The sequence below is a fragment of the Sus scrofa genome, chromosome X (assembly GCF_054392235.1).
Source record: "Sus scrofa isolate SSC_HxYL_T2T_F1_AM1 chromosome X, Sscrofa_HxYL_maternal_Yorkshire_Landrace_v2.0, whole genome shotgun sequence".
Classification (NCBI taxonomy): domain Eukaryota; kingdom Metazoa; phylum Chordata; class Mammalia; order Artiodactyla; family Suidae; genus Sus; species Sus scrofa.
Window position 1 is genome coordinate 108,567,313 of NC_139401.1, and position 26,315 is coordinate 108,593,627.

Genomic DNA, 26,315 nt, shown 5'->3' on the forward strand with positions numbered 1-26,315 from the left:
AACCTGGGTGTCCCCCAGAAGACAAAAAGGTATTTTGCTCGGAAGAGCAGCGTGAAAGGATGAGACCTGTTTCTCTGTCTTTGCAGACCTTTTACTGTAGGGCCGGGGAACATTTGTCTCACTTGCCAAAGATGATCTTGTGTGAGTTCCACAAAGGAAAAAGAGTATGTGTCTGCTCAGATGATCTGGCTGAGGCAAGGATTGGCTCTCATTGGACCCCGGACTGCTTTGGTTTAATGTAAGGAAAGACTCAAATGAAACCCCAAGCAAAAGCCCTGGCCTGCAGCGTTCTCAGGTTATGTTATCATAGCGACTGGCCCCTGAGGTGTCCACTCAAGGCTTTGAGAATCCCAGTCCACGCCCTGGGGTATAAATGAGAAGTCAAATGAGACCAACTTAGGCTTAGCAGTCAGGAAATTCAGTGAAGAACCCTATTTTAGCTCTATTATTTCACTTCCAGGGTCTGACATTTCCTGGGGGAGCCGCATCAGCACCAAATGCCTGTGTGGTGGATCAGTGTGTGTGCTCAGAGCAGGCCCCGTGGTAAGGACAGCACCCCCTAATCAGAATTCGGGCAAATGTAGTTTTTTTGTTCTTTTGACAACAACTCAAAACAAACCTCATTGCTCTGTTTTGTATACATTTATAGGAACTCGCCTCTTGATTTAAGAAGTCATTTTCCACATCTATTTGGAGGGACCACACTCTTGCATTGCCTGATAAAGTATTGTTTGTGGTCCCTTCCTTCCTCCCTGCCTTTGTTTCTGAGTAATTGTTGAAGTGGGTGCTTGGAGGAGTTTCCTTGTGGCTCAGTGGGTTAAGGATCTGGCATTGCCACTGCTGTGACTCTGGTTATAGCTGTGGTACAAGTTTGATCCCTGACTGGGGAACTTCCACATGCCCTGGGTGCAGCAAAAAACAAAAAACAAAACCAAGTGCTGGGAGTTTAGATTGTCAGGCACTTCCAAGATAGATCTCCAAGGTATTGTATTTGTTTGAATCAAGATCCAGTTTACATAACTCTAGTTTTTAAGTTTTTCCCCCAAACAGTTCATGCTGTGGATGAAGAATGTTGCGCCGTATCGGTAAGCAAAGGATGTTGTGGCCATTAAGCCATTAACCACTGCAGCCACCCGGCAGTGCTGTGCCCTGAGGGGATTCAGGGTGGAGAAAAGCAGGATATTGGCCCTAGATAGTCAGGGTGCTCATCAAAGGAAGGATTTCTTTGAGCCTAGATTCCTCTTGCTTCTTTCCATACTTAGAAAAGCGCTAAATTCATTAACTTGAATTAATAGGGCTTTTGTTTTTGTTTTTGTTTTGGCTCTACCCATGGCATGCGGAAGTTCCCAAGCCAGGGATCAAACCCATGCCACAGTTGTGACCTGCACCACAGCTGCAGCAATGCTGGTTACTTAACCCGCTCTGCCACAAGGGAACTTCCTGGTTTTCTTTAATTAACAATAATTTTTGATGTTCCCATTACCTGGTCTTTATTGCAAAAATCCCTTATGTCCTGGCTCCTGCCTTACCTCTTTGGAGCGCTCTCTCAGAGCCATCTGAGAGGCTGTCTTCTGGGTTTAAGTCCTCAGTTTTGTTTATCAAATAAAACATAATTCTCGAATTTTACATTGTGCATTTTTTTAGTCGACAATACCTTTTTCCTACTTAATTTGATCAACCTTACTATTTTGAAAGTTTACTGGCATGTGTTCTTCATTGTGAAAAACTTTAGAAAGCAAGAGTACCTCTAGAACTATTAGGCTACAGTAATAGGCTGAGTCTTTTTAGCCAAAACTAACATCTGCAAAGATAACCTACTTTAGGTGTCTGTATTTGTTGGTAGCCAGTTTCTAAAGATTTTTTATAAATCAAATGTCAGAATAATCAATTTTTGGTCTATGTCTTTAGGAAAATTGAAATGTACATTGAGAGAAATTCTCTTTGGGGCACTAGTCAATTTGGGGGATTAATTTTAGAAAACCTATCTCTTTGCAAACCTAGACTAAGAGTAAATATTATCTATGGCAATGTTTTACTTACAATTCTTTTTTTTTTTTTTGGTCTTTTTGTCTTTTTTTAGGGCCGCACCCGCGGCATATGGAGGTTCCTAGGCTAGGGGTCTAATCGGAGCTGTAGCCGCGGGCCTATGCCACAGCCACAGCAACAGCAAGATGGGATCCAAGCCGTGCCTGCGACCTACACAACAGCTCACGGCAACACCAGATCCTTAACCCACTGACTGAGACCAGGGATCGAACCTGCAACTTCGAAGTTCCTAGTCGGATTCGTTTCCACCACGCCACGACGGAAACTCCTGCTTACAATTCGTGTGTCTCATGCCACCACTCTGCCTTAATACATCTGGCATATAAAAGAGGTAGAGACACATTTAAAAAAGGGTATATGATGAAGACACCAGCCACTTACAGGAAAGATACTCACTTTTTAAATTTTTCCAGGCAACCTGAGCATGAAAAATGAATGTTCTTTATTAGGGTGTGTCAGACTGGATGTGAGGATTAACTGGGGGATTTGTACTGAGTATTCTCTGGGTTTCAGTCTTAGGCTGGAAAAGCTGAGTGTGGTCCTTTCCTCTGTGACCAGAGCAGGGGGAGGGGTGTGGTGGGGGGTGTGGGGGCCTGAGAGTGTCCTGCAGCTTATTTGTACAGACCCTGTAATTCTGAGGGTCCTTAAAGCACTAAGAAACCTAATGTTTTAAAAGGGAGAGTGGTCAAGAAGAATTTCTGGTTTCAAAATCATCTCGTGAGGAGTTCCCGTCATGGCTTAGGGGAAATGAATCTGACTAACATCCATGGGGACGCAGGTTCGATCCCTGGCCTCGCTCAGTGTAAGGATCCGGCGTTGCCGAGCTGGGGTGTAGGTCAAAGATTCGGCCCAATCCTGCGTTGCTGCGGCTGTGTGTAGGCCAGAGACTACAGCTCTGATTCAACCCCTAGCTTATGAACTTCCATATGTCACAGCTGTGGCCCTAAAAAGACAAAAAAAAAAAAAATCTGGTGAGAATGGCAGTGGGAATACACAGGAACATTTTTTAATTTCTCCCACTCCCAACAAGGCCTGGGGCCTCTGGGTACCAATAACATCCTTCTCTTTGTGGAAGCCTGACCGTGCAACCACTTTGCTGACATTTGACACCCACAAGTGAAAAAGGTGGGAAGAAGGAATAAAAGTTAGTAGACACCACAGCAAAGAGTGTATGCATTTCTAAGAAAACAGAGCCTCCTTCACACTGGGAAGATTTAAGTGCTGTGGAACTGGTATTCGATTAACTCTCATGAGAGGAAATTCTGATGTAACCATGGCACTTTATCTGTAGTCATTGCCACCTTTAATCACTTCTTTTTAAGGGCCGCACTCGTGGCATATGGAGGTTCCCAGGCTAGGGGTCGAATCAGAGCTGTGGCTGCCACAGCCACAGCCACTCGGGATCCGAGCCACATCTGCAACCTACACCATAGCTCATGGCAATGCCGGATCTTTAACCCACTGAGTGGAGCCAGGGATTGAACCCGAGTCCTCATGGATCCTAGTCGGGTTCATTAACTGCTGAGCCACGATGAGAACTCCCCTTTAATCACTTTTAATATAAAACTCCATTAAAGGAACCTCATACATATTGCTCAAGGTCGCTCAACAGCAAAGGTTCAACTAAGAACTTGATGCTTTTAAAAAAGTGGGCCTTGCTCTTCACTCTCCTAACTTATTTTTTTTTTTCCTACCCTGGTAGTTTCACACAAAGAAGACGCACAAAGTAAAAGTATGACTGCTTCTTTCCAATGAGTGATTATTCTGGAGCACTGCTCAGAACATCTCCTTATTCTTGCTTTGAGCAGCATTAACCCAAAAGATCCCCTTTTAGTGTTTAACAGCAGAAATTGGGGTTCTCTCAAGAATGTTAAAGGTGACAAAAATATATTTGAAGATGCGATAGCCAGCTTCTGAGTTGGGGAAGGAGCGATAAATACGCTTTTCTAGGCTGGTGGGGGGATGGGGAGAAAGGGAAGTACCTCTTTCCGGCCTTGATAGGGTCTTTTTTTTAAAGGGCTGCACCCTCAGCATATGGAGGTTCCCAGGCTAGGGGTCTTATCAGGCCTACACCACAGCCACAGCAACACCAGATCCTTAACCCACTGAGCGAGGCCAGGGATCGAAGCCACAACCTCATGGTTCCTAGTCGGATTCATTTCCGCTGCGCCACAATGGGAACTCCCAATAGGGTCTCTTTTCATGTTTCTGTTGAAGCAGCAAAACCTGTGGGCCAGAATGGCTTCTATTCCCCAGTCTCCTCCCCGAAGAGAGAAGATAGTGAACAGAAATTTGAGCACACCGATGACTGTTCAGCTGCCACCTCCCCATGAATCCTTGTGAGCAGCCTCTGAAGGAGGATTCCCTTAGAGTCCAGGAAACTTCTTTGATGGATGGGACCTACTGATAGTGATCCAGGGATGTTGCCTCATGAAAGGAGGCCTTCTTATCATTCTGTTTAAGTGGCATTTCCTTAACAATTTCCATACATGCCCCACCTGCCCCATTTGACACACAAAGACAAATATATCAAGCAATTACCTCTTTATTGATAATACAAGTACAGAGGAGGTATGGGTGGCATTGAGCAGCCCAGGTATCAGTGGCACCAGAAGAACCCATCTCCAATTTGGCTCCTGAAAGAAGATGGTATTTTAGGGCTCATCCAACATTATGATGACAAGCTGGTCCAGGCTAACAGGTGGTGCATCTTGAAGCATGGCTGCTCTCTCCATTCTTCTATACTTGGCCCTCCTATTCTTAAACCAAATCTATAATCAGAGGGGAAAAGGGATTGGTTCAGTATATGGAACAGTTAAATGTCATAATACAAAAAACAGCATGCAATCTCATATGCCATTGAGATTTTAAACTGCATCAGGAGAAGCTATTTCCTTCTTGCTCAAATACCTCATGAAAGTTACCACCACACCCCCTCCCTTCAGCTCCCCCCCAGTGAGCACCGGCTGTGTGCCAAATTCTGGCAAAAACTTATTATTTTGTCTCTCTCCTCCCAATTTTAATATTTTAATTTTTTCCCCAGATACTGGATACAGGTTTAGCTTATGAGCTGTTGTACCAGGTCCTTGCTGTTAATACAATGCCTGGTAATGGGATAAAGAAAAGTCTGTACCCTGACAGCTGATCATCAGCCGTCTGGTTGCCTCCTGCCCCCTCCTTACTAGGGATGGGGTCACCTTGTTTGTAGGGGGATTTGGGCATGGTAAATAGTGGGCCCTATTTAAAGTCATATCGAGGGGAACAGCTCCCTATTTGAAAAGCCTCTCTTCAGTGTGAAGGAATTAATTCATAGGAAGGAACATGTTAGATTTTAGAGCAGAAGGTTTCCTTCAAGGATGTCTAAGGTGTCAGCAGTCCTCTGAAACCTCTTGAGAGTTAAAAAGGTGGTCCAGCAAGGGAGCCAAGGGGGGCTGTGACTTGTTTTACTGGGACGTGAGAGTTGCTGAAGCTCTGGACACTGCCTTGATATTTTAGCCTGTAGTGTTGAGGAAAGTTAAGATCAGCTCGACCCAAGTTAACAGAGATTCAGAGATCTTTGGCCACCCAAGAGTTTAGGGAAAAGAGGCAAACCATTGTCACCATTGTCAATTCTGCATGCTCCAGCCTGCCCCACCCTACAAACCTTCCTGGGCTCAGGACCAGGTCAGCTCACTCTGCTCTGGCTACAGTTCCCGGATCCTGGACCGGAGCCGCTGTTGTCCAGCATGGCAGGTTATCCTAGGCGCTGCTACTCAACCAGGAGGTCCCAATCAAGGTGGAACAGGCATTTTAGGAAGATAGTCGACAATGAGGGTAAGGGGTCATAAAATGGCTCCTCCCTAAATATCTGCCAACTATTTTTGCAAACAAACAACAAAACTGTCAGTTAGACTTCACTATCTTCTCAGTGTCCTAGTTAATGGGGTTTTATGCTGTATTTAAATCCTTTTGAAAGTTTCCAAACTGTAAGTTCTGAGTGACACAAAGGGCCTTCTCTCCCTGCCTGAGACCTCGTTTTTATTCTCCCATCTTAGGATTTGCAGTCTTCCTGCTGCATGGATAGTCTAAACAAGGCCAGTGTAAGAGGACTCATTTGGGGGGATCCAAACGTACCACCAGTGGTCAAATCTCTATAAGCGTAACCAGGCCAAAGCTGGCTGTGGTGTGGGCTCACATTAGGTCTGTCTTCCCAATCCGGTTTTATAAAACAGCTCTATTTGCAAATGAAAGGTGGAAAACCGTGTTTTAGGTTTCTTGTGAAAATTCACGCTGTGGGTTTTAGAAATAGAGGAGAACGCTAAGTTTTCCCCCCAGATTTGTTTCCTGTGGCTCATATTCTCTTCAGAATGCCACTGAGAGAGGACTAGGTAAACCTGGGGACGGGGAAAAAAACAAGTCACTAAACCTAACGTTTTTCTTTGCCTCTGCAAATGCCCTGCCCAGCCTGAGAATGCGCTCCTAACTTCCTTCTTCTTCTTTTTTTTTTTCTTTTTTCTAATTCCCTTCTAACCTTTCCAACCTGAGCCAGGCTTGTGAGCCCAGTCCGTGCCATTAGGATGCCAGTACTCAAGGGCCTGCTTTGTGGGGCTACTTTTCAGACACTCCTGCTACCAGCTCTGCAGCTCCTTTCCGTCAGTGCCCTCGCTTACACATGCACTCTGTGGCTAAGTTAAACAACTCATCCTGATTTTCCTTTTTTTGTTGTTGTTGCAAATATCTCTTTGATACAAATTCTGGTTTTTTTTGTTCACCTTTTGAGCCCAAGACCTACAAATTAGTCTTCACTATCTGAGGGAATGAAAAGTACTTGAAATTAATACAGCTGGTAATCTACCCTGAAATGAGGGCCATCCACCCCTCACCAAACAAATTCCACAAAACTCACCTCTTCAAAAAAGTACCATCAAAATGGAAAAAAAAGCCCTTAGATGAGATATTCCTCAAGAGAAGTTCACTTATGCATTTAGCAGATTCAGTGTTGAAGCTGTATAGTATCTGTAAGGCCCATTTTGATATATGTAATTCTTCTCTAACCTTTTCATCCTTCTCAGGTCAACTAATATTAATTCAATATTATTCTTTATGCTGTTTCATTCTTTAGAAAAATTTCCAAAGCTTGCAAACTTTCCCCTCATTCTCATCATAATGTGACTTATTCTAGCAATGTTTTCAGGTTGATACATCAGAGTATTTTAGAAAATTAAAATTTAGGGCCAACACTCTCTACACTGCCTTACCAAACACTTAAAAACAAAAGAAGGGAGTTCTCTTGCGGTGCAGTGGATTAAGAATACAGCATTGTCACTACAGTGGCTTGGGTCGCTGCTGTGGTGTGGGTCTGATCCCTGGCCCAGGAAGCTCCACATGCTGTTGGCATGGCCAAACCTCCTCCCCGCAAAAACAAAACAAAACAAAAGAAGGAGGACCAGGCAATTGGACTTTTAAACTATCTTCCCCATGAGTCTTTTTTTTTTTTCCCCTATGAGTCTTAGTTTAGTTTTACTAAACACACATTAGTTATCCATATAGTGTGTTCTGTGGATAAACTACTCCTTCACCCCAATATTTATAAATTCACTTATTTAGCTAAGAGTTTATGCCTGCTTTTATTTTTTATTTTTTGTCTTTTTAGGGCACCTGAGGCATATGGAGGTTCCCAGGCTAGGGGTCAAATCAGAGCTGTAGCCACTGGCCTACGCCACAGCCACAGCAATGTATGATCCAAGCTGAGTCTGTGACCTACACCACAGCTCACAGCAACACTGGATCCTTAACCCATTGAGCAAGGCCAGGGATCAAACCTGCATCCTCATGGATACTAGTCAGATTTGTTTCCGCTGAGCCACAATGGGAACTCCTATGCCTGCTTTTAAATAATTTAATGCAATCTAACCCTTTTACAACCTGCTCCTTGTGCATCAATTTGAATACCTCCAAAGTCAGGCTGAGCCCCAATGCGACTCCACACACAAGTGCTCCTTAAAGGGCACTAATGTTAGAGGGAGTTGAACTTTACTGAGTATACACATATACATGTATAGAGAAATACGTATCTATATGCTTATAAAATACATATATATATATTTAATTTTGTGCACAGATTGGGAAAAGCAGTTCATTTTTCTTTTCTGTTAGGAAATCATGTTCCCTCTCGTAATGGGAAATATCTATAAGTTGGAGTTTACTATTCACAAAGACTACTAAAGTCAAAACTTATTTGCCAACATAAACAAAAAAGACAACATGATAATGTCTAGGACAAGGTATCCAAGTCCCAAGTGGCTTTTTTTCAGGTTTACTGACCTGCACTCTGGTTTCAGTCACATCCATGCGTCTTGCAAGCTCCCTTCTGAGGGGAGAAAACCACAGATGTTTAATATTTGGAGTCACGAATAAAATGAAATATATGGATATACATTATATACTTGCTTTAAAATTTTTATTCTTCCCTCAAGACCCTTCTAAATAAACTTTTTTGGTGACTCCTAGTTCCAGGCTTGCTTTATAGATGGTTTTGCCTCAAAATTTAAGGAGGGAATGGGTTGTTACTGTGTAGTGGGTATAGAGTTTCAGTTTTGAAAGATGAAGAGAATTCTGGAGATGAGTGGTAGTGATAGTTGCACAATAAGAATGTATTTAATACCGCTGAGGTGTACACTTAAAAGCGGTTAGGATAGTAAATTTTGTATTATGTATATCTTATCACAATAAAAAACTGAGAAAAAGTATAAAGTATAAAATGGGTAAAGGACTTGAATAAGCATATTAAAAGATGCTCAACATCGCTAATCAATAGGGAAATGCAAATCAAAATCACCATAAGATACCACTTCACATCAAGACAACTACAATAAAAAAAAATAGAAAAAAAATATTGGCAAGTACGTGAAGAAATTAGAATCCTTGTGCACTGCTAGTGGGAATGTAAAATGATGCAGCCACTATGGTAAAGAGTAGAACAGTATCTTGAAAAACTAAAATCAGAATTACCATATGATCCAGAAATTCCACTTTTGGGTATATACCCCAAATAACTGAAAACAGTGACTCTGTTATTTGCACACCCATGCTGATAGCAGCATTGTTCACAATAGCCAGAAGGTAGAAGCAACCCAAGTGGTCACTAATAAATGAACAGATAAACTGGTATTTATGTACTATGGAATATTATTCAGCCCTTAAAAAGGAAGGAAATTCTGACACATGCTACAACAGGTGAATGCTGGGGAAGTTATCCTAAGTGAAATAAGCCAGCTACAAAAGAAAAACACTGTATGATTCCACTTATATGAGGCACCCAGAGTAGACAAATTCATAGAAAAAGTAGAAAGATGGTTCAGGGGCTTGGAGGGAGAGGGAGGATAACGACTTGTCTTCTGCATACAGTTTTAGTATTGCAAGATGAAAAAATTCTGGAGATTGCTTCCCCGATGATATCAATATCCTTAACACTACTGATCTGGACACTTAAAAAACGTTAAAATAGTAAATCTTACGTTTACATATATTTTACCACAATTACAAAAAACAACCTGTGACCACAGTTTCCGGACCTGATCCATGTAACTACTGTAATGAAAATATTCCCGTTAATGGGCAGAAGGCATTCTCCCCCATCCTGGGGTACAGGTAGCTTCTGTGGCTCCGAGGGGGGGAAGCCAAAGGCCCCTGGAAATGAGTCCAACCCACCCACCCCCGGGATCCCACCCAGGTGCCCCCAGAGCAGGCCACCTACCTGGTGGGCACGTCCGGGTACTGAGTGCGCTGGAAAAGGCCTTCCAGCTCCTGCAGCTGCACCGGCGTAAACTTTTTGCGCTGGATGCGACGTTGCCGTCGGTTTCTGGGCTGTGGGGCCTCTGCGGCAGGTGCCACTTGGCCTGGCTCCTCAGGCGGCTGCTCCCCGGGCCCCTGGCCGCCATCGCCACCCTCGTGGTCGCCGTCGCCTTCTTGGTTGATGTTGCCCTCATGGTTCACGGGATCCGCAAGGCCTGGATCTCCTTCCTCAAAGTCGCGTCCTCTGGCTCCTGGCGCCGGACCCTGCACAGATTGAGATCTTATTTCCACTTCAAACACTCCCAGGCAGTAGTAGCCAGGGTCATGGTACTGGCACCTGGGTCGAGACGCCATGGCTGGCACTCCGCGGCAGCCCAGTGCCTCCTCAAGCTCTGAAGGCTGTGAGAGTAGCTGCCAGATGCCGAGGCTGGAGCTCTTTCTGCTGCCTGGTACGCGTTTGAACTGTCCCGCTAGGTTCAACGCCTATGCGCCCCGCCTTGGACGATTGCTATTGGCTCTCTTTTTACCGCCAGTCGCGGGGGTGGGACTTGCTTAGGCGCGCAAGTGGCTGGGGGCGTGGCCAAAAAGGAGGGGCACTCTGGGAAAGCGGGGTGCTGGTGGGGGCGTGGGCGTCTGTGGAATCCGGACCCTAGTTTACAGTTCAGGTCACTACTCCTTACTCCAGCACAGTGACTGCCCTGAGGAGAGGGGCTGTACTGGGTTATGCAAGCTGATTTTGGGGTGAGGGGAGAGGAGGAGAGCGTAGGGGGAAGGGGACAGGAGACCTCACACTAACCACAGGAGCCCTTGTGGAAAAGTTTGGAGACCCTCTCATAGTCCAACCACTCATATTTGGCAGCCTGCATATGCCACTGGTTAGATTAAGTTGAAATGGAGCTCCCGTCCTGCTCAGTGGTTAACGAACCCGAGTAGTACCCATAAGGACGCGGGTTCGATCCCTGGCCTCGCTAAGTGGGTTAAGGATCCGTCGTTGTCGTGAGCTGTGGTGTAGGTCGCAAATGCGTCTCAGATCCCGCGTGGCTGTGGCTGTGGCTGTGGCTGGCAGCTGCAGCTCGGATTAGACCCCTAGCCTGGGAACCTCTATATGCCGCATGTGCGGCGCTAAAAAGAAAGAAAGAAAAGGAGAATTAAGCTGAAATGATTTTTTTTTTTTTTTGCCTTTTCCTAGGGCCACACCCGTGGCATATGGAGGTTCCCAGGCTAGGAGTCTAATCGGCGCTGTAGACACCGGCCTACACCAGAGCCACAGCAACGCGGGATCCAAGCCGCGTCTGCGACCTACACCTCATCTCACAGCAACGCCGGATCCTTAACCCACTGAGCGAGGCCAGGGATCGAACCCGCAACCTTGTGGTTCCTAGTGGGATTCATTAACCACTGGGCCACGACGGGAACTCCCAAGCTGAAATGATTAATTAGGGTGCTGCAATGATTAGGGTGCTGCTTGCTCTCAGTTCCTGAAGAGGCTGCCGTGCCCCCGAGGATGCTGGGAGTGGGATCTTGGGGGTGGGTGTGCAAAGCATTCTGGGTCCGATAAACTCCACAAGAAACTCAGTGCACTCCTTGAGAATGCATTAAGTGCCTTCAGGACTTCACAAGTGCAGTTTGCATCTTGCATTGTGCCCCACCCCTACGACTCTGGCTGCAGGTCTAACACACAAGCTCAGGGAGTCCTATGCTAGGCTCCTACTGTCAACTCAGGTAAATTTCCCCCTCTCCTCCTTCCCCCTCTCCTCTCCTTCTCCCCCCTCCCTGGCTCTAGAAATAGTGTCCTGATCTCTTGCTCAGGAAAAAAAAAGTAAATTTTGCTTGTCAAATAAATAAGAAGATCCAGGCCAGATTGAGGTCTCTGTAGTTCTCCCTTCAAGATGTGTTTTGTAGATGCTCTGGGAGGTATTAATGTCCCAAATATGGAAAATACTTCTCATAATGGGCCCTGTGCTTGGTACCTTACATAATTTATCATTTTTCACCGTCACAACCACTATGGTCTTCAGCATCATTTTATGAAAGAAATTAAACTGTTTTCATCGGATCATGGAGCTTAGGCACCTCACCTACTGTGTCTAAGGGATAAAAGCCGCCTGCCTCATGTTTCTGGAGGATGGCTAAGAAATCGCCTAAAAGATGGTGATTAACCAATTAATTTTTGAAAAGATGTCAAAGGATGACAATCCCACAGCCTGTTTGGTTAAAAAATCAAGATATTTCCTCCTCAGGAGTTCCCATCGTGGCTCAGCAGAAATGAATCTAACTAGGATCCATGAGGACTCAGGTTTGATCCCTGGGCTGGTTCATCTGATGTTGCTGTGCGCTGTGGTGTAGGTTGCAGATGTGGCTCAGATCCTGAATTGCTGTGGCTGTGGCTGTGGCCGGCAGCTGTTGCTCTGATTTGACGCCTAGCCTGGGAACTTCCATGTACTTCGGGTATGGCCCTAAAACACCAAAAAAAAGGTATTTTCTCCTCAGATTGACTCTTGCTAGATTATGCAGGCCTCCTCATCTCTTGGCTAGATTCTCTATGATGAATTTTCTGCCTTGGAGCAGTTATCATTTGAAAGACCTACAAGAGTTTTCCTCATGGTTTGCATTGGATTAGCTAAGAAATCTGTGACAGCTCAGGGAATGTACTCCCACGTTATCTAATTCCTAGGTTAAGTACTGCCTTACTGTCATACCAGCCACACTAGTATTTATTTACACTTTTGAAGTTAAGTTTCATGTAATTTTTTTTTCCTTTTTACAGCCGCTCTTAGGGCGTATGGAAGTTCCCAGGCTTGGGTTTGAATTGGAGCTGCAGCTGCAGGCCTACACCACAGCCATAGCAACTCCAGATCCAAGCCACGGCTGTGACCTATGCCACAGCTTGTAGCAACGCTGGATCCTTAACCAACTGAGTGAGGCCAGGGATCAAACCTGCATCCTCACAGATACTATGTCCAGTTCTTAACCAAGTGAGCCACCACAGGGACTCCAATGTGATTTTTGCTTTTTAAAATTTTATTTTTTGGCCATGCCTCAAGTTCCTGGGCCAGGGATTGAACCCACGCCACAGCGGCAACCTGAGCCAATTGCATGACATTGCTGGATCCTTAACTCACTGAGCCACAAGAGAACTCCTATAATTTTTATTTGTAAACTTAGATGGAGGGCCATTCTAAGCAAAAGTAGATGGGAATCATGGTCTGATGTAGATTTATGAGGGCAGGAGCACTGGAGCCAGACAGCTGGCATCTGAATCCTGGCTTTGTTTACCAGGTGCTAGATGGCTAATCTGATGAGCTGCTTATTTTTCTTTTCTTTTTTCTTTTTTCTTTTGTCTTTTTAGGGCCTCACCTGCGGCATATGGAGGTTCCCAGGCTAGGGGTTGAATCGGAGCTACCGCTGCCAGCCTACGCCACAGCCACAGCAAAGCGGGATCCAAGCCGTGTCTGCGACCTACACCACAGCTCATGGCAATGCCGGATCCCTAACCCACTGATCAAAGCCAGGGATTGAACCCACAACCTCATGGTTCCTAGTCGGATTCATTTCCTGCTGCGCCACGACGGGAACTCCATGAGCGGCTTATTCTTAGTTTGCCTTGGTTCAATCATCTTTAAAATGAGGATAGGAGTTCCTGCTGTGGTGCAGTAGGATGAATGGCATCTCTGCAGTGCCAGGATGCAGGAAGGATCTGGCATTGTGAAAGCTGCAACTGTGGTGTAGGTTGCGACTGTGGCTCGGATCTGATCCCTGGCCCTGGAAGCCCATATGCCTCAGGGAGGCCAAAAACAAGAAAATAAACGAGGAAAACAGTGATACCTACCACTTGTAATGGGGTGTCATGAGGATCAACTGAGGCGATAATAACAAAACTTCACAAATGACCGTATCATGCAGCCTCACATTTCATACTTCCGTCACTTTCATATATTTTTTTTTAATTCACAAGGGCCCAAGAGAGGAGGGAAAGATCGTTATTCTCTAGCAGTGTGAAGTGAAGATAGGATTTTTTTTTTAGGGCCAACCCGAGGCATATGGAAGTTCCCAGGCTAAGGGTCAAACCAGAGCTACAGCTGTCAACCTATACCACAGCCACAGCAGCTTGGAATCCAAGCTGCATCTGCGACCTCCACACCACCTCACAGCCACATCGGATTCCCAACCCGCTGAGCAAGGCCACGGATCGAACCCGCATCCTCACGGATACAAGTCTGATTCATTTCTGCTAGGGAACTCCCAATGTTGTGTCTTTTTGTATCACTATGTGCTTCAGTCAATAAGCCTATGTTGGCTGCTTCATATATGTGAGCTCTGTGCCGGGAAATGGGTCAGGAGAGGGTTTATTTAACCCAACAAGTAGATCTTCCTAGGCCTATTCATTTTATTCCTAGAATCCAGAAAGTAATAATGTAATAATAGTTGCCGTGTATTAAGTTCCTATTCTGGGCCCAACAAAAGGACAAGCACTATAAAAGTTATAATCAGGTGCACAGCGGGGTCTAATTCATATTTTTTTGTCTTTTTAGGGCCGCACCCACAGCATACGGAAGTTCCCAGGCTAGGGGTCTAAGTGGAGCTGTAGCCGCCAGCCTACACCACAGCCACAGCAACTTGGGATCCGAGCCACATCTGTGACCTACACCACAGCTCACGGCAACGCTGGATCCTTAACCTGTTGATCAAGACCAGGGAACCCATGTCCTCATGGATGCTAGTCAGGTTTGTTAACCACTGAGCCATGATGGGAACTCCTTATTCATATTTTAACAATTAGATCACTCTGGCTCCCAAGTGGAGAAGCATCCTAGGAGAAAAAAGGTGAAGGCAGGGAGGCAGGAGGCTAATATAACACCCCACTTTAAGATGGCAGTGCTTAGGTTTAAGGCATGTAGGAAAAGTGAAAGGTTCAGGGAGGTGTTTTTGAGGCAAGTCCAGAGGATATGCTGATGGATGTTTGAAGTTGGAGAAAGAGAATGAGACAGCCGACCTGCATTAACTCATTGAACCCTCATAAAACCCCTATGATGTCACCACTCTTAGTCTCCCCACTTGTCCGGTGAGGAAGCTGAAGGTCAGACAGGTTCATGCCTTGCTCCACGACACTCTGCGAGTCAGGCTTTGGACCTGCTCTCCTAACTGCCTCCTCCCCATGACTAGTGGTCTTTTTTTGCTTCCCACAATGTACCTCTCTTCCTATTTTCTTTCTTTCTTTTTTTTGTCTATTGTCTTTTCTAGGGCCACACCTGCAGCACATGGAGGTTCCCAGGCTAGGGGTCCAATCAGAGCTGTAGCCACCGGCCTACACCAGAGCCACAGCAACGTGGGATCTGAGCCACGTCTGTGGCCCACATCACAGCTCACGGCAACGGCAGATCCTTAACCCACTGAGCAAGGCCAGGGATTGAACCTGTGTCCTCATGGATCCTAGTCCGATTCGTTTCCACTGAGCCACGATGAGAACTTCCTATTTTCTTTTTTTCTTACCCCATTTCTTTATTTTTTGTCTTCTTCTTCCCTCCTCCTTGACTTAGGATAGATAAGATTGTGCTTAGTCCAGAGGGCGTCAGTCAGTCAAAGAGACAAGTAACCGAGTCCTAGGTCAGGCTGATGCCCTGATGCTGCAAAGGGCAAGGGCCTTTCTCTGCTCAGAATCACCACAAAGACCATGGTTTCCAGTATTGCCTCTCTTGGCAAGCTTCAGACTTGGGTCTGCCTCTCCATTTAAGGTGCCAAAAATGTAAAAAAAAAAACCCCAAAAAACAAAAAACAAAACAACAAATAACCAGTATTTGTAAGTACACAAAATTTAAAAAAGAATAGGGCGCTCCCATTGTGGCTCAATGGTAATGAATCCAACTAGTTAGTATCCATGAGGATTCGGGTTCGATCCCTGGCCCCACTCAGTGGGTTAGGGATCTGCAATTTTCATGAGCTGTGGTGTAGATCACAGATGTGGCACAGATCCTGAGTTGCTGTGGCTGTGGTGTCGGCCGGTGGCTACAGCTCCTATTCGACCCCTAGCCTGGGAACTTCCATGTGCCATGGGCGCAGTCCTAAAAAGCAAATAAATAAATAAATAAGATTAAAAAGAATATAACACTGCTTCAGAGTACACAAGATCTTCCTAAAAATAAAGGACTTGTGAATTGTCCACCCTTAGAAAGGGTCTCTATATCCTTCCTCATGACAGACTCTCTAGGGGTTTTTCTTCGTGATTCGGCTTATTGGGGAAGGCTGTGTAATTATGAGTCCATATCACACAGGAGGAGGCCCAAGTCGAGTAAGCTGTCTGATATCCTGAATCTTTTTTTTTTTCAGGTAGAATACTTTATTTTGAGGGATCCATAATCTAAAAAGAATTCTTACAGTCTAACAGATCATTTCTTTTCAAAACCAAGAAGCATTTCATGTTAAATGTGTAAATGTTTTATATTTCAAAGGGAAAATAGCATTTTTTGGCCTTAAATTATTGAACTAGAGTTGATTTACAGTCTTTCAGGCATACGGCAAAGTGATTCAGTTATATATATGTGACATATACATGTTAATATATATATATATTCTTTTTCTGATTCTTTCCATTATCGGTTATTACAAGATATTGGATATAGTTCCCAGGGCTAGATGGTAGGTCCTTTATCCTAAATCTTTTTTTCAATGGCATATGGAAGTTCCCAGGCCAGGGATTGAGTCTGAGCTGAAGCTGTGACCTATGCTGCAAGTGTGGCAACACTGGATCCTTTAACCTACTGTACCAGGCAGGGGGGATAGAACCCAGGCCTCCAAAGTGACCCAAGCCAATGCAGTCAGATTCTTTTTTTTTTTTTGTCTTGTTTTGTCTCTCTCTCTCCCATTTTTTTTTTTTTTTTTTTTGGTAGCACCTGCTGCATATGGAGGTTCCCAGGCTAGGGGTCGAATTGGAGCTACAGCTGCAGGCCTACGCTATAGCCACTCGGGATCCAAGCCACATCTGTGACCTACACCACAGCTCATGGCAACGCCAGATCGTTAACCCACTAAGCAAGACTAGGGATCGAACCTGCAACCTCATGGTTCCTAGTCAGATTCATTAACCACTCTGCCATGATGGGAACTCCTCTAAATAGTTTTCAAATATTAACTCAATTTTCTTCACTACAACACTAATTGGGAAGGATCCTATGCAAGGGTTCTCGGGTGCACTAAGCATTGGGCAGAGGTCTGTATTTGTACTCTGACCTGGATTTGTCACTAAAATCCTGTAGCACCTGGACTTTCTCAAGAGGGGCATCAGGTTCCTTCCTTCCTCCCTCCCTTCCTTTCTTTCCCATAACTGTGGTGTATGGAAGTCCCCAGGCTAGGGGCCGAATTGGAGCTGCAGCTGCCGGCCTATACCACAGCCACAGCAACGCAGGATCCGAGCCACATCTGCGACCTATGCTACAGCTTGCAGCAACGCTGTATCTTTAACCCACTAAGTGAGGCCAGGGATCGAACCTGCATCTTCATGGATAATAGTCAGGTTCGTTACTGCTGAGCCACAACAGGAACTCCCCACATTAGGTTTCTCGCAGAATGCATCTGAGCACCCAGAGTGCTTGGCAGACCTGGCCAGAGGATCCTGCTCTCAGAGGTCCAGGTAGCACAGAGGGCTTTGACTTCAGCATCACTACAAAGACTGAAAGCAAGCAGCCTCCAGCAAATCATTTCTGTTTAATTGCTAGCTTCTTCAGGATTACTGGCTGCTGGGTACGGAGGACTGGGTCAGGAGACATCTCCAAACTGCTCCAGAACTAGAATGAAGTCTCTCTCTTTCCTCTCTGTGCCCAAATCAGCTTGTAAAATCAAGCAAAGCCTCTTCCTCTGGGCAGACACCCCACCAAGTGAGGAGTACTGGGCTGAGCTGCAATATAAGTCCCATTCAGTATACTTCTACACACCCCACAGGCACACATGTTTTCTAAACTCATGATTTCATTGATCAGAAACCTTTAAGTGGCTTTGTAAAAAATTTTGTATATATATACACACACACACACATATATATATACACACTCTTTAATAGATTGTTATACAGTATTTGAGTGAATAGTGAAAATATATTTGCTCTTAGAATCATGTGCGCTAACAAGAAATGTTACAAAGAAAATATCTTTGGAGTTCGTTTTTTTTTTTGTTTTTTTTTTTTTTTTGCTTTTTTTAGGGCCGCACCTTAGGGACATGGAAGTTCCCAGGTTAGGGGTCCAATTGGAGCTGCAGCTGCTGGGCTACACTACAGCTCAGGGCAGCGCTAGATCCTTAACCCACTAAGCAGGGCAAGGGATCGAACTTGCATCCTCATGAATACTAGCTGGGTTCGTAACCCACTGAACCACAATGGGAATTCCCTCTTTGGAGTTCTCTTATGGTTCAGTGGGTTAAGGATCCAGCAGCTGTTATTACAACAGTTCAATCCCTGGCCATCTTTGATAAATTCTGTCAGCCTCAAAAATTTTTTAAGTATTTTTATGTGTTATAAATATATAACAATATATCTGTAAATAATATAGAAAACATTTATAATACTCTAAAATTATTACATTATATTCAATATTTATATTTTAACTACTTAATATATCATTTTAAATATTATATAAAATATATTATTTATATTTAATATATTACATCAAACTGTTATAAATATATTATTTATATTATGTAAATATAAATATAATATTTATATACTGTACAAAATAACATGACATTCTTTATACATATATAAACCTGAAGCTCAACCTGAAGCTGACATACTGTCACCGAGACCAGACACCTCAAGAGGACCTGTCTCTGCTGCTGGCTACACTTCTGGACCTGACCAGGGATCTCGCTACGGACGTCAGTGCAGAGATGCACAGCTCCATCAGCAGCACTGAGTACAGAGAGTGTCTCTGTGGGTGCAACCTCAATGAAACCCATAACCTGGGAGTCAGCAAGGATGGGGAAGAACAGCATGTTCGGTGCCTGGATGGTGGCAAGTGCTTTAGTGAACTCCAGAAATCGACCTTTCCCTGGGGCAGCAGAGCCGATAGGAGAGAAGGAGGAAATACGGTCCAAACCTAAGGAAAGAGCACCAGCACCAGCAGCAAAAGGCCATGCTGGCTTGGGTGCTCCTGGCCCCACGGACTGAGGACCTCAGGAGCGCTGGGCTGAAGCCCAGGCAGCCCTGGGACAGGCAGCAGGCCCTCTACGACACCGCTTTCACCTCATTGCAGCTACAGGACCACAAGAACATTTTACAACAAATTTCCTGTCAGGACAAGTTAGCAAGGTAAGTGGCATGCTCAGGTGGCCTCCACTTTCCGGGAGGCACTGGCTGGGCCCAGGCCTCTTTCTCTCACCTGGAGCCTCTTTCCTCCTTTCCTAAGTGAAAGGCAAACTGGAAGTTCCAATGCCACTAATAAGAAATGCTATAAAAAGAATGCCTTTAATGAATCTTGTCAGCCTCAAAAATTTTTTAAACATATATTTTATATTTTATATAAATGCCATATTTTACATAAAAACTTGCCTTTAGGTGCCAGGCTGGAGGTAGTGTGTCCTGGCACCAGGCTAAATTTTTTTTGTCTTTTGTCTTTTTAGGGCCGCACTCACGGCATATGGAAGTTCCCAGGCTAGGGGTCCAATCGGAGCTGTGGCTGCTGGACTACACCACAGCCACAAAAATGTGGGATCCGAGCAGCTGTGATCTACACCACAGCTCACAGCAACACTGGATCCTTAACCCACTGAGTACGTTCAGGGAACCTGCATCCTCATGGAGACAACACTGGGTTCTTAACCTGCTGAGCCACATCAGAACTCCAGGCTAAATATTTTCATGCAGCATTAAAATGAATCAAACAAGGGAACTTGGGCCTGATGCTGTGTTTTTGTAAACAGCATTTAATTTGAACCAGGGTTGTGATCAGAGTGAGGCATGGCCAGTTGTGCAAGTAGAGGGTCAGATCCTCTCTGTATTTAACATTTTGATAATTTGTTCAAAATAATTAATTTTGATATTTATTTGGCCACACCCATGGCACGTGGAAGTTCTGAGGCCAAGGGATCGAACCCATGCCACCGCAGTGATCCAAGCCACGGTAGTGACAATGCTGGATTCTTAACCTTCTAGGCCACCTTGATTTTGATTTTTTTTTAATTGTGCAAAAAGTATCATTTATCGGGACTCCTGACATTGGAGGTCCCTTAAATTTAGTGTGGAGGGAAAACCATCACCAAAGCAAGGCCTCAAGCTAGATATTCCTGGATATTGTACCGGGGGGAGAAGTATTGTGAGATGGGTATTTAAAAGCAAGCATGATGAATGGAACATGGTGTATTTCATTTCATCTACAACCCCAAACACTGAATATTTGTGGTTTTCTACCTTCAGAAAGGAGCTTGCAGAGTTCCCTTTGTGGCGCAGTGGTTAACGAATCCGACTAGGAACTATGAGGTTGCGGGTTCGATCCCTGCCCTTGCTCAGTGGGTTAATGATCCGGCGTTGCCGTGAGCTGTGGTGTAGGTCACAGACGCAGCTCCTATCCCGCGTTGCTGTGGCTCTGGCATAGGCCGGTGGCTCCGGCTCTGATTCGACCCCTAGCCTGGGAACCTCCATATGCCGCAGGATCGGCCCAAAGAAATAGCAAAAAGACAAAAAAAAAAAAAAAAAAAAAAAAGAAAGGAGCTTGCATGTATGTGACTGAAGCCAAAACACAGGTTAGTAAAACTGGAAAAAATTATTTGTTGAAGCAGCCATTCTAAAACCTGCTTCAGGGTTTGGACGCCTTTGTCCTAGACATTTTTCCCCCTCTTTTTTTCAGCCGCATTTGCGACATTATGGAAGTTCCCGGGCCCGGGATGGGATCTGAGCCAGAGCTGGGACCTATGCCATGTCGGATCCTTAGCCCGCTGGCGCTGGGGATCAAACCCGCACCTTCACAGAGACAAGCCAGATTATTAACCTGCTGCATCACAGCGGGAACTCCTAGGCATTCTTAGTTGTGTGTTTTTGTTGCCTTTTCCATGTTTGCAGAATAAGTTTGGAACTTTGGGTCTCTGTGGGTGGAAAGTGGGATATGTAAACTCCTGCTTGTGGGCATTTCCTATTACCACAGGGAATGCGATTTTCTAAAGGAAAAAAAAAAATAGAACTGAACTTCTAGTCCTTGCATACAATTAGAAAAAAATATATGGATAATACATAATTAATACATCAATGTGTTATATATAATATAAATAAATATGTGCATAGCTCTATGTAGCATATATATATATATATATATATATATATATATATATATATGGAGGACTTCTGTGTGGAGACTATCTGTAAGATAGGAATAAAATTGATAAGAGGAATAAATGACATAACATACACAAGTACCCAGCACAATTCCTAGCCACAGAAGACGCCCTCAGAAATGTTCACTACTGTTACTCCGTAATATATCCTTATCACCGTGATATATTACCTGTGGAATATGTGGCATAATGAAAAGAGGCCCGATTAGGAACACACATTCTGGTTCTTTTAGAGATACACACTAAAATACTTACAGATGAGATGTGATGTCTAGATTTGCATCTGAATAATCCAGGGGCAGATGCAGGTGTGTTGGAGAATTGGTTGGGGTATTGATGAAACAAAGTTGGCTATGAATAATAGTTGAAACCAAGTGATGAGTACATTGGAGTTCATCCTGTGATTCTCTCTGCTTTTATATATGTTTGACATTACACATAATAAAAAAAACCCATGTTTTTGGAGTTCTCTTGTGGCACAGCAGGTTAAGGATCTGGCATTGTCACTGCAGCGGCTTGGGTGGCTGCTGTGCTGCAGGTTTGATCCCTGGCCTGGGAACTTCAGCATGTGGCAGGCATAGCAAACAACAACAAAAACACAAAACACATTTTTTTTTTCTGGCCACCCCAAGGCATATGGAAGTTCCCAGGCCAGGGACAGAATCTGAGCCAGAGCTGCAACCTATGCCACAGCTGCAGCAACGCCAGATCTTTAACCCATGGCACCGGACTGGGGATCAAACCAGCACTTCCACAGAGAGGAGCTGGATCGTTAACCCACTGTGCCACAGCGGGAACTCCCAACAACATGTTTTTAAATGACCAGGGTTGCAAACTCAAATGCTGACAAGGCCAGGCAGGTAGCATAAGAACAGCAAGGAGGGTGGGAACTGGCAGACTGGGGAAGAGTAAGGACCCTTCCAAAGGAGATGGCCGGTACTCAGCTCCAGCTCAGTGTTGCTGGGCAAGAAAGTTGGGCCAAGACTGCCAGGTTTTCCAGTTTTTCAAGGTTGGCCCCAAATTAAAATGTTTATATGAAACCTTCCATTCTTTAAATGTTGGCAACTGCAAAAGGTTTATCGAAAAGCATGCTGGCTGTCTAAAGCAGGTCTGCAGAATAGACTCAGGTTCAGCTGCCAACTTATAGCCTTTGCCTGAGAAGCCAAAGTTAAACAGTTTTCATTTTCTGGAGCAGAGGAATGTAATTGAAAGCACACCTAAAGCTAATAATTGGATGCCATTGTTCTACCCTGTAATTTCTCATCATAAGTCCTGCTCCTGTATGTGCCTCAGTCTCTCCCCTCTGTGCCTACCTGTGAGTTTCTCTCACTTGATCCTTCACTCGACTTACCTAGTTCTGATCTCAAATTTCTGACCCCTGAGGAATAAGACATCATGATTGTCTAGGACAGGAAGTCCCACGGTAATGAACCAGGTCCCACTTGTCCTATTCATACTTGTGGGCACATTTTGTAGCTGTTATTTATTTATTTATTTTTGGCCCTGCCCATGGCAGGTGGAAGTTCCAGGGCCAGGGATCGAACCTGTGCCACAGCAATGACCCAAGCCACAGTAGTGACAATACTGGATCTTTAACCTTCTTGACCACCAGGGAACTCCTGTAGCTGTTATTATTGATAAGCAGGCATCTTGGGAGACTCTTAAGAAACATCATGCCTCAGGGACAAGGTAACAGGCTAGGAAGTTCATAGTACCCTGGAGAAGAAAAAGGGGATTTATGAAACTATCATCTCATGTGATCAAGAACATTTTCCCGAAGTTCAGCAACTCTTTCAATCTTCCTTCTTTTTCTTCTGCTATAGTAAGTAAACTTTTTTTTTTTTTGTCCTTTTGTCTCTTCTGGGGCCACACCTGCGGCATATGGAGGTTCCCAAGCTAAGGGTCCAATCGGAGCTTTAGGTGCTGGCCTACGCCAGAGCCATGGCAATGCCAGATCCCAGTCACGTCTGCGACCTACACCACAACTCACAGCAACACCGGAGCCTTAACCCACTGAGCAAGGCCAGGAATTGAACCTGCAACCTCATGATTCCTAGTCGGATTCGTTAACCACTGAGCCACGACGGGAACTCCAAGTAAGTAAACTTTAAATGTAATACTTTTTATTTTTAAAAAGTGTATATGGTATGATGCCAGTCTTATTAGATTCTCTTGCTGCACACACATCCGCATTTACCCTCTCTTCTTCATCCTTGTGTGCATAGGGATGTCTCTGGGAAGGTTCATCAACATCATCAGCCCTGATTATTTCATCTTCATGAGATGTGAGTAGATTAGTTCTTTATACTTTTGACCTTTACAGATTCCTTGAATTTTCATAACACCAATTATTATTTTATGACTAAAATAAAGTTTTATGTAAAGGAACAAATGGGAGTTCCCATTGCGGCTCAGCGGGTTAAGAACCCAACTAGTATCCATGAGCATGTGGGTTTGATTCCTGGCCTCACTCAGTAGGTTAAGGATCTGGTGGTGCCGCAAGCTGTGGCGTAGGTTGTGGGTGTGGCTGTGGCGAAGGCAGGCAGCTGCAGCTCGGATTTGACTTCTAGCCTGGGAACTTCCATATGCCACAGATGTGGCCCTAAAAAAAAAAAATAAATAAATAAATAAAAGAAGTTACAGAAATTTGAAATTTTAAAAAAGAATCAATATTTTAATCTTGACTTTGAAGAATGGGAAATAAACTTGCATTGGCAGATAAAATGCAGGACCCTGACCTTTTTTTGGTCTTTTTTATGGCATATGGAAGTTCCCCAACTAGAGCTCGAATCGGAGCTTCAGGTGCTGGCCTAGCCACAGCTATAGCAACACCAGATCCAAGCCACATCTGTGGTCTACACCGCAGCTTGAGGCAATGCTGGATCCTTAACCCACTGAGTGAGGCCAGGGATTGAACCTGAATCCTCATGGATACTAGTCGGATTCTTAACCCGCCGAGCCTCAACAGAAACTCCAGGACCCTGACCTATATTTAAATTTCAAATAAACAAGCAGCGTTTTAGTATGTCTCAAATATTGCATGGGACATTCTTATGCAGAAATATATTTGTTGTTTATCAGCAATTAAAACATAACTCAGCCACCTGTATTTTTTATGCTAAATATTGCTACTGTAATACAAACATATTGTGATTTCCATAGGACATACTTTCAGTACTTTGTACTCTTCTCCCCATTCTAATTTATATTTTAAAAAGAGATTTTAAAAATATGTACTTCAGTTTGAGCCATTCCTGTATTATACACACATACAGTATATATGCAGATATATACATAGATATATGACAGTATACACCCTATATTTTATACTATGATACACACACACACACACACACACACACACACACACACACCGAACACAAAATGAATTGACTGTCCTGTTGAAATGGCCTCTCAGTGAAATATGTCCATCGCCAGTCCCTTCAGTTATTTCAAACACGGGGCTGAGAAAGAACACGGTCTCCCGTTCCGCTTAGACTCTCCTGAGGAACCGGAAGGATGCAGGGAACCGGTGGCACCGGTGACTCTTTTCCATGGATGCGCACAGCCCTTCCCGTCGTCCTCAGGAGCGCGCTCTAGGCGCGGGAAGGGCTTGCTCGACTCACCTGGAACCGTCTCCAAGGTTTCCTCTGCTTTGGGCGGGTACCCGGCATCGGCGGTCTGGAAGCCAAGGCGCCAGCTCGAGAGCGCCCCCTCTTTTCGCCGCGGCGACGGCGCTGGGGTCCCGTTCTGCTGCTTGGAGGGGGAGGCCTCGGGCTCCGGGGGGGAGGGTCGCAGTTGATCAAAGAGCCTCGAGCTCGCGGGGCCGCCGCTCTCCCTCGCATTCTTGCTCTCGGCCCGAGGACCCGGGTGACCTCGGCCATCCGCTGGGTGGCCTGACCCGAGGCTCCCGAAACCAGCCCTGCGGCTCCGGCTCGCGGTGCGGTTCGCGAGTGCGGTCCTCGGCCCCGCGGGGCGCCCCCTCCGCTTCCGCCTCCTTGTCTGCCAAGCGCGTCTGCTGCTCGCGCTGCTGCTGCGGGAGCGACGAGCCGGGACTCAGCCTCCTGGACGGGAACCGGGAGGAGGTGAGTGATGCGGCCGCACCTTCGCTCAGAGAAGCTCACCTGCCTTCTGAGTCCGCCTTATCTCTCATTCGCTTCTAAAAGGTCCCACTTAAGCATTTTCTTCCTTCTTTGTGCTCATCTTCATCCTTTAATTCAATCCATTCGCGCCAGCCCCTTATAAATCCCACTCCATATTCTCACTCTTCCTCAGGTCCATTCACTAAGTGTGCTGGTCTCCCACGTCCCTTTCCACCTCCCGATTTGCAACAGACACGACCAAACATCTAATCTACTGGAATTTACTTTATGTTTTTGTTCCCCACGACTCTGAGCTCATGGGAGGAAGGAGCCCTGTTTTATTCATCAGAGAATTCGCAGTGCCTGACCCTAAGCCGGCGCTCAACCGTTGCTTCTTGAGTGATGAACACACCTCTTTGGTTTAAGATAATAACAGGACATGTAAGTGGAAATTCTTTGTTGAGAGTTGGGAAGGGTGGAGAATGAAAGTTAAAGTAAGAGAGGAGAAAAAAGCCTTTCTAAGATCTCCCTATAATAATTGGGTATTGTTCCTATTATTATAATAAATGCTGTTCTTTTAAATATCCCTGCCTGGTGCTATGTATCATTTTCTTTCTCCTTGTCTTCTATTTCTATGTTTATTTTATTGTACCTTAGTTTTTTTCAGCTTTATTGTATAACTGACAAAATTGTTTGTATTTAAGTCGTACAAGTTAAATGTTTACAGCGTGAATTGACAGCCACAAGCTAATTAACATTACTGTCACCTCACATGGTTTCCCTTCCCCCTCTTTGTGGTGCCAGCACTTAAAATCTACCCCTTAGTACATTTCAAGTATCAATACAGTAATGTTAACTACAGTCATCATGCTGTATATTAGATCTCCAGAACTTATTTCTCTTGCCTAATTCTACTCTCTGCTTCTATGAGTTGAACTCTTAGATTCCACAAATAAGTGAGATCATGCAGTATTTGTCGTTCTGTATCTGGCTTATTTCATTTAGTATAATGTCCTCTGGGCTCCATTTTATTTCCTTTGTTTAATACCCAGAAGTGAGATTGCTGGATCATAGGATAGTTCCTTTTTTTTTTTTTTGTCTTGTCTT

At 44.8% G+C, this 26,315-nt stretch overlaps 1 protein-coding gene across 2 annotated transcripts; it reads right to left on the reverse strand.

Moving 5' to 3' along the window:
* Positions 1 to 4,573: 4,573 nt before the first annotated feature.
* On the reverse strand, positions 4,574 to 25,744 carry LOC102157657 (rhox homeobox family member 1). Of its 2 annotated transcripts, XM_085008307.1 has the most exons (4): positions 24,753 to 25,744; positions 9,782 to 10,083; positions 8,350 to 8,395; positions 4,574 to 4,817 (listed from the first exon to the last, which is right to left on the reverse strand). In XM_085008307.1, exons 1-4 carry the CDS (start codon positions 25,008 to 25,010, stop codon positions 4,701 to 4,703), a joined length of 723 nt encoding a protein of 240 aa, XP_084864433.1. In that variant the 5' UTR covers positions 25,011 to 25,744; the 3' UTR covers positions 4,574 to 4,700. The 2 variants fall into 2 exon arrangements, with proteins under 2 accessions (XP_084864433.1, XP_084864434.1); XM_085008308.1 differs by lacking the exon at positions 24,753 to 25,744 and having other exon boundaries at positions 9,782 to 10,278.
* Positions 25,745 to 26,315: the final 571 nt, after the last annotated feature.

Excerpts from the sequence above, each read along its gene's own strand:
- LOC102157657 (XM_085008307.1), bottom strand. The coding sequence starts at position 25,010 with ATGGCCGAGGTCACCCGGGTCCTCGGGCCGAGAGCAAGAATGCGAGGG. Across the intron at positions 8,396-9,781 it reads TACCCGGACGTGCCCACCAG|AAGGGAGCTTGCAAGACGCA; the intron begins GTAGGTGGCCTG and ends TTCTCCCCTCAG. Across the intron at positions 4,818-8,349 it reads TGACTGAAACCAGAGTGCAG|ATTTGGTTTAAGAATAGGAG; the intron begins GTCAGTAAACCT and ends CTCTGATTATAG.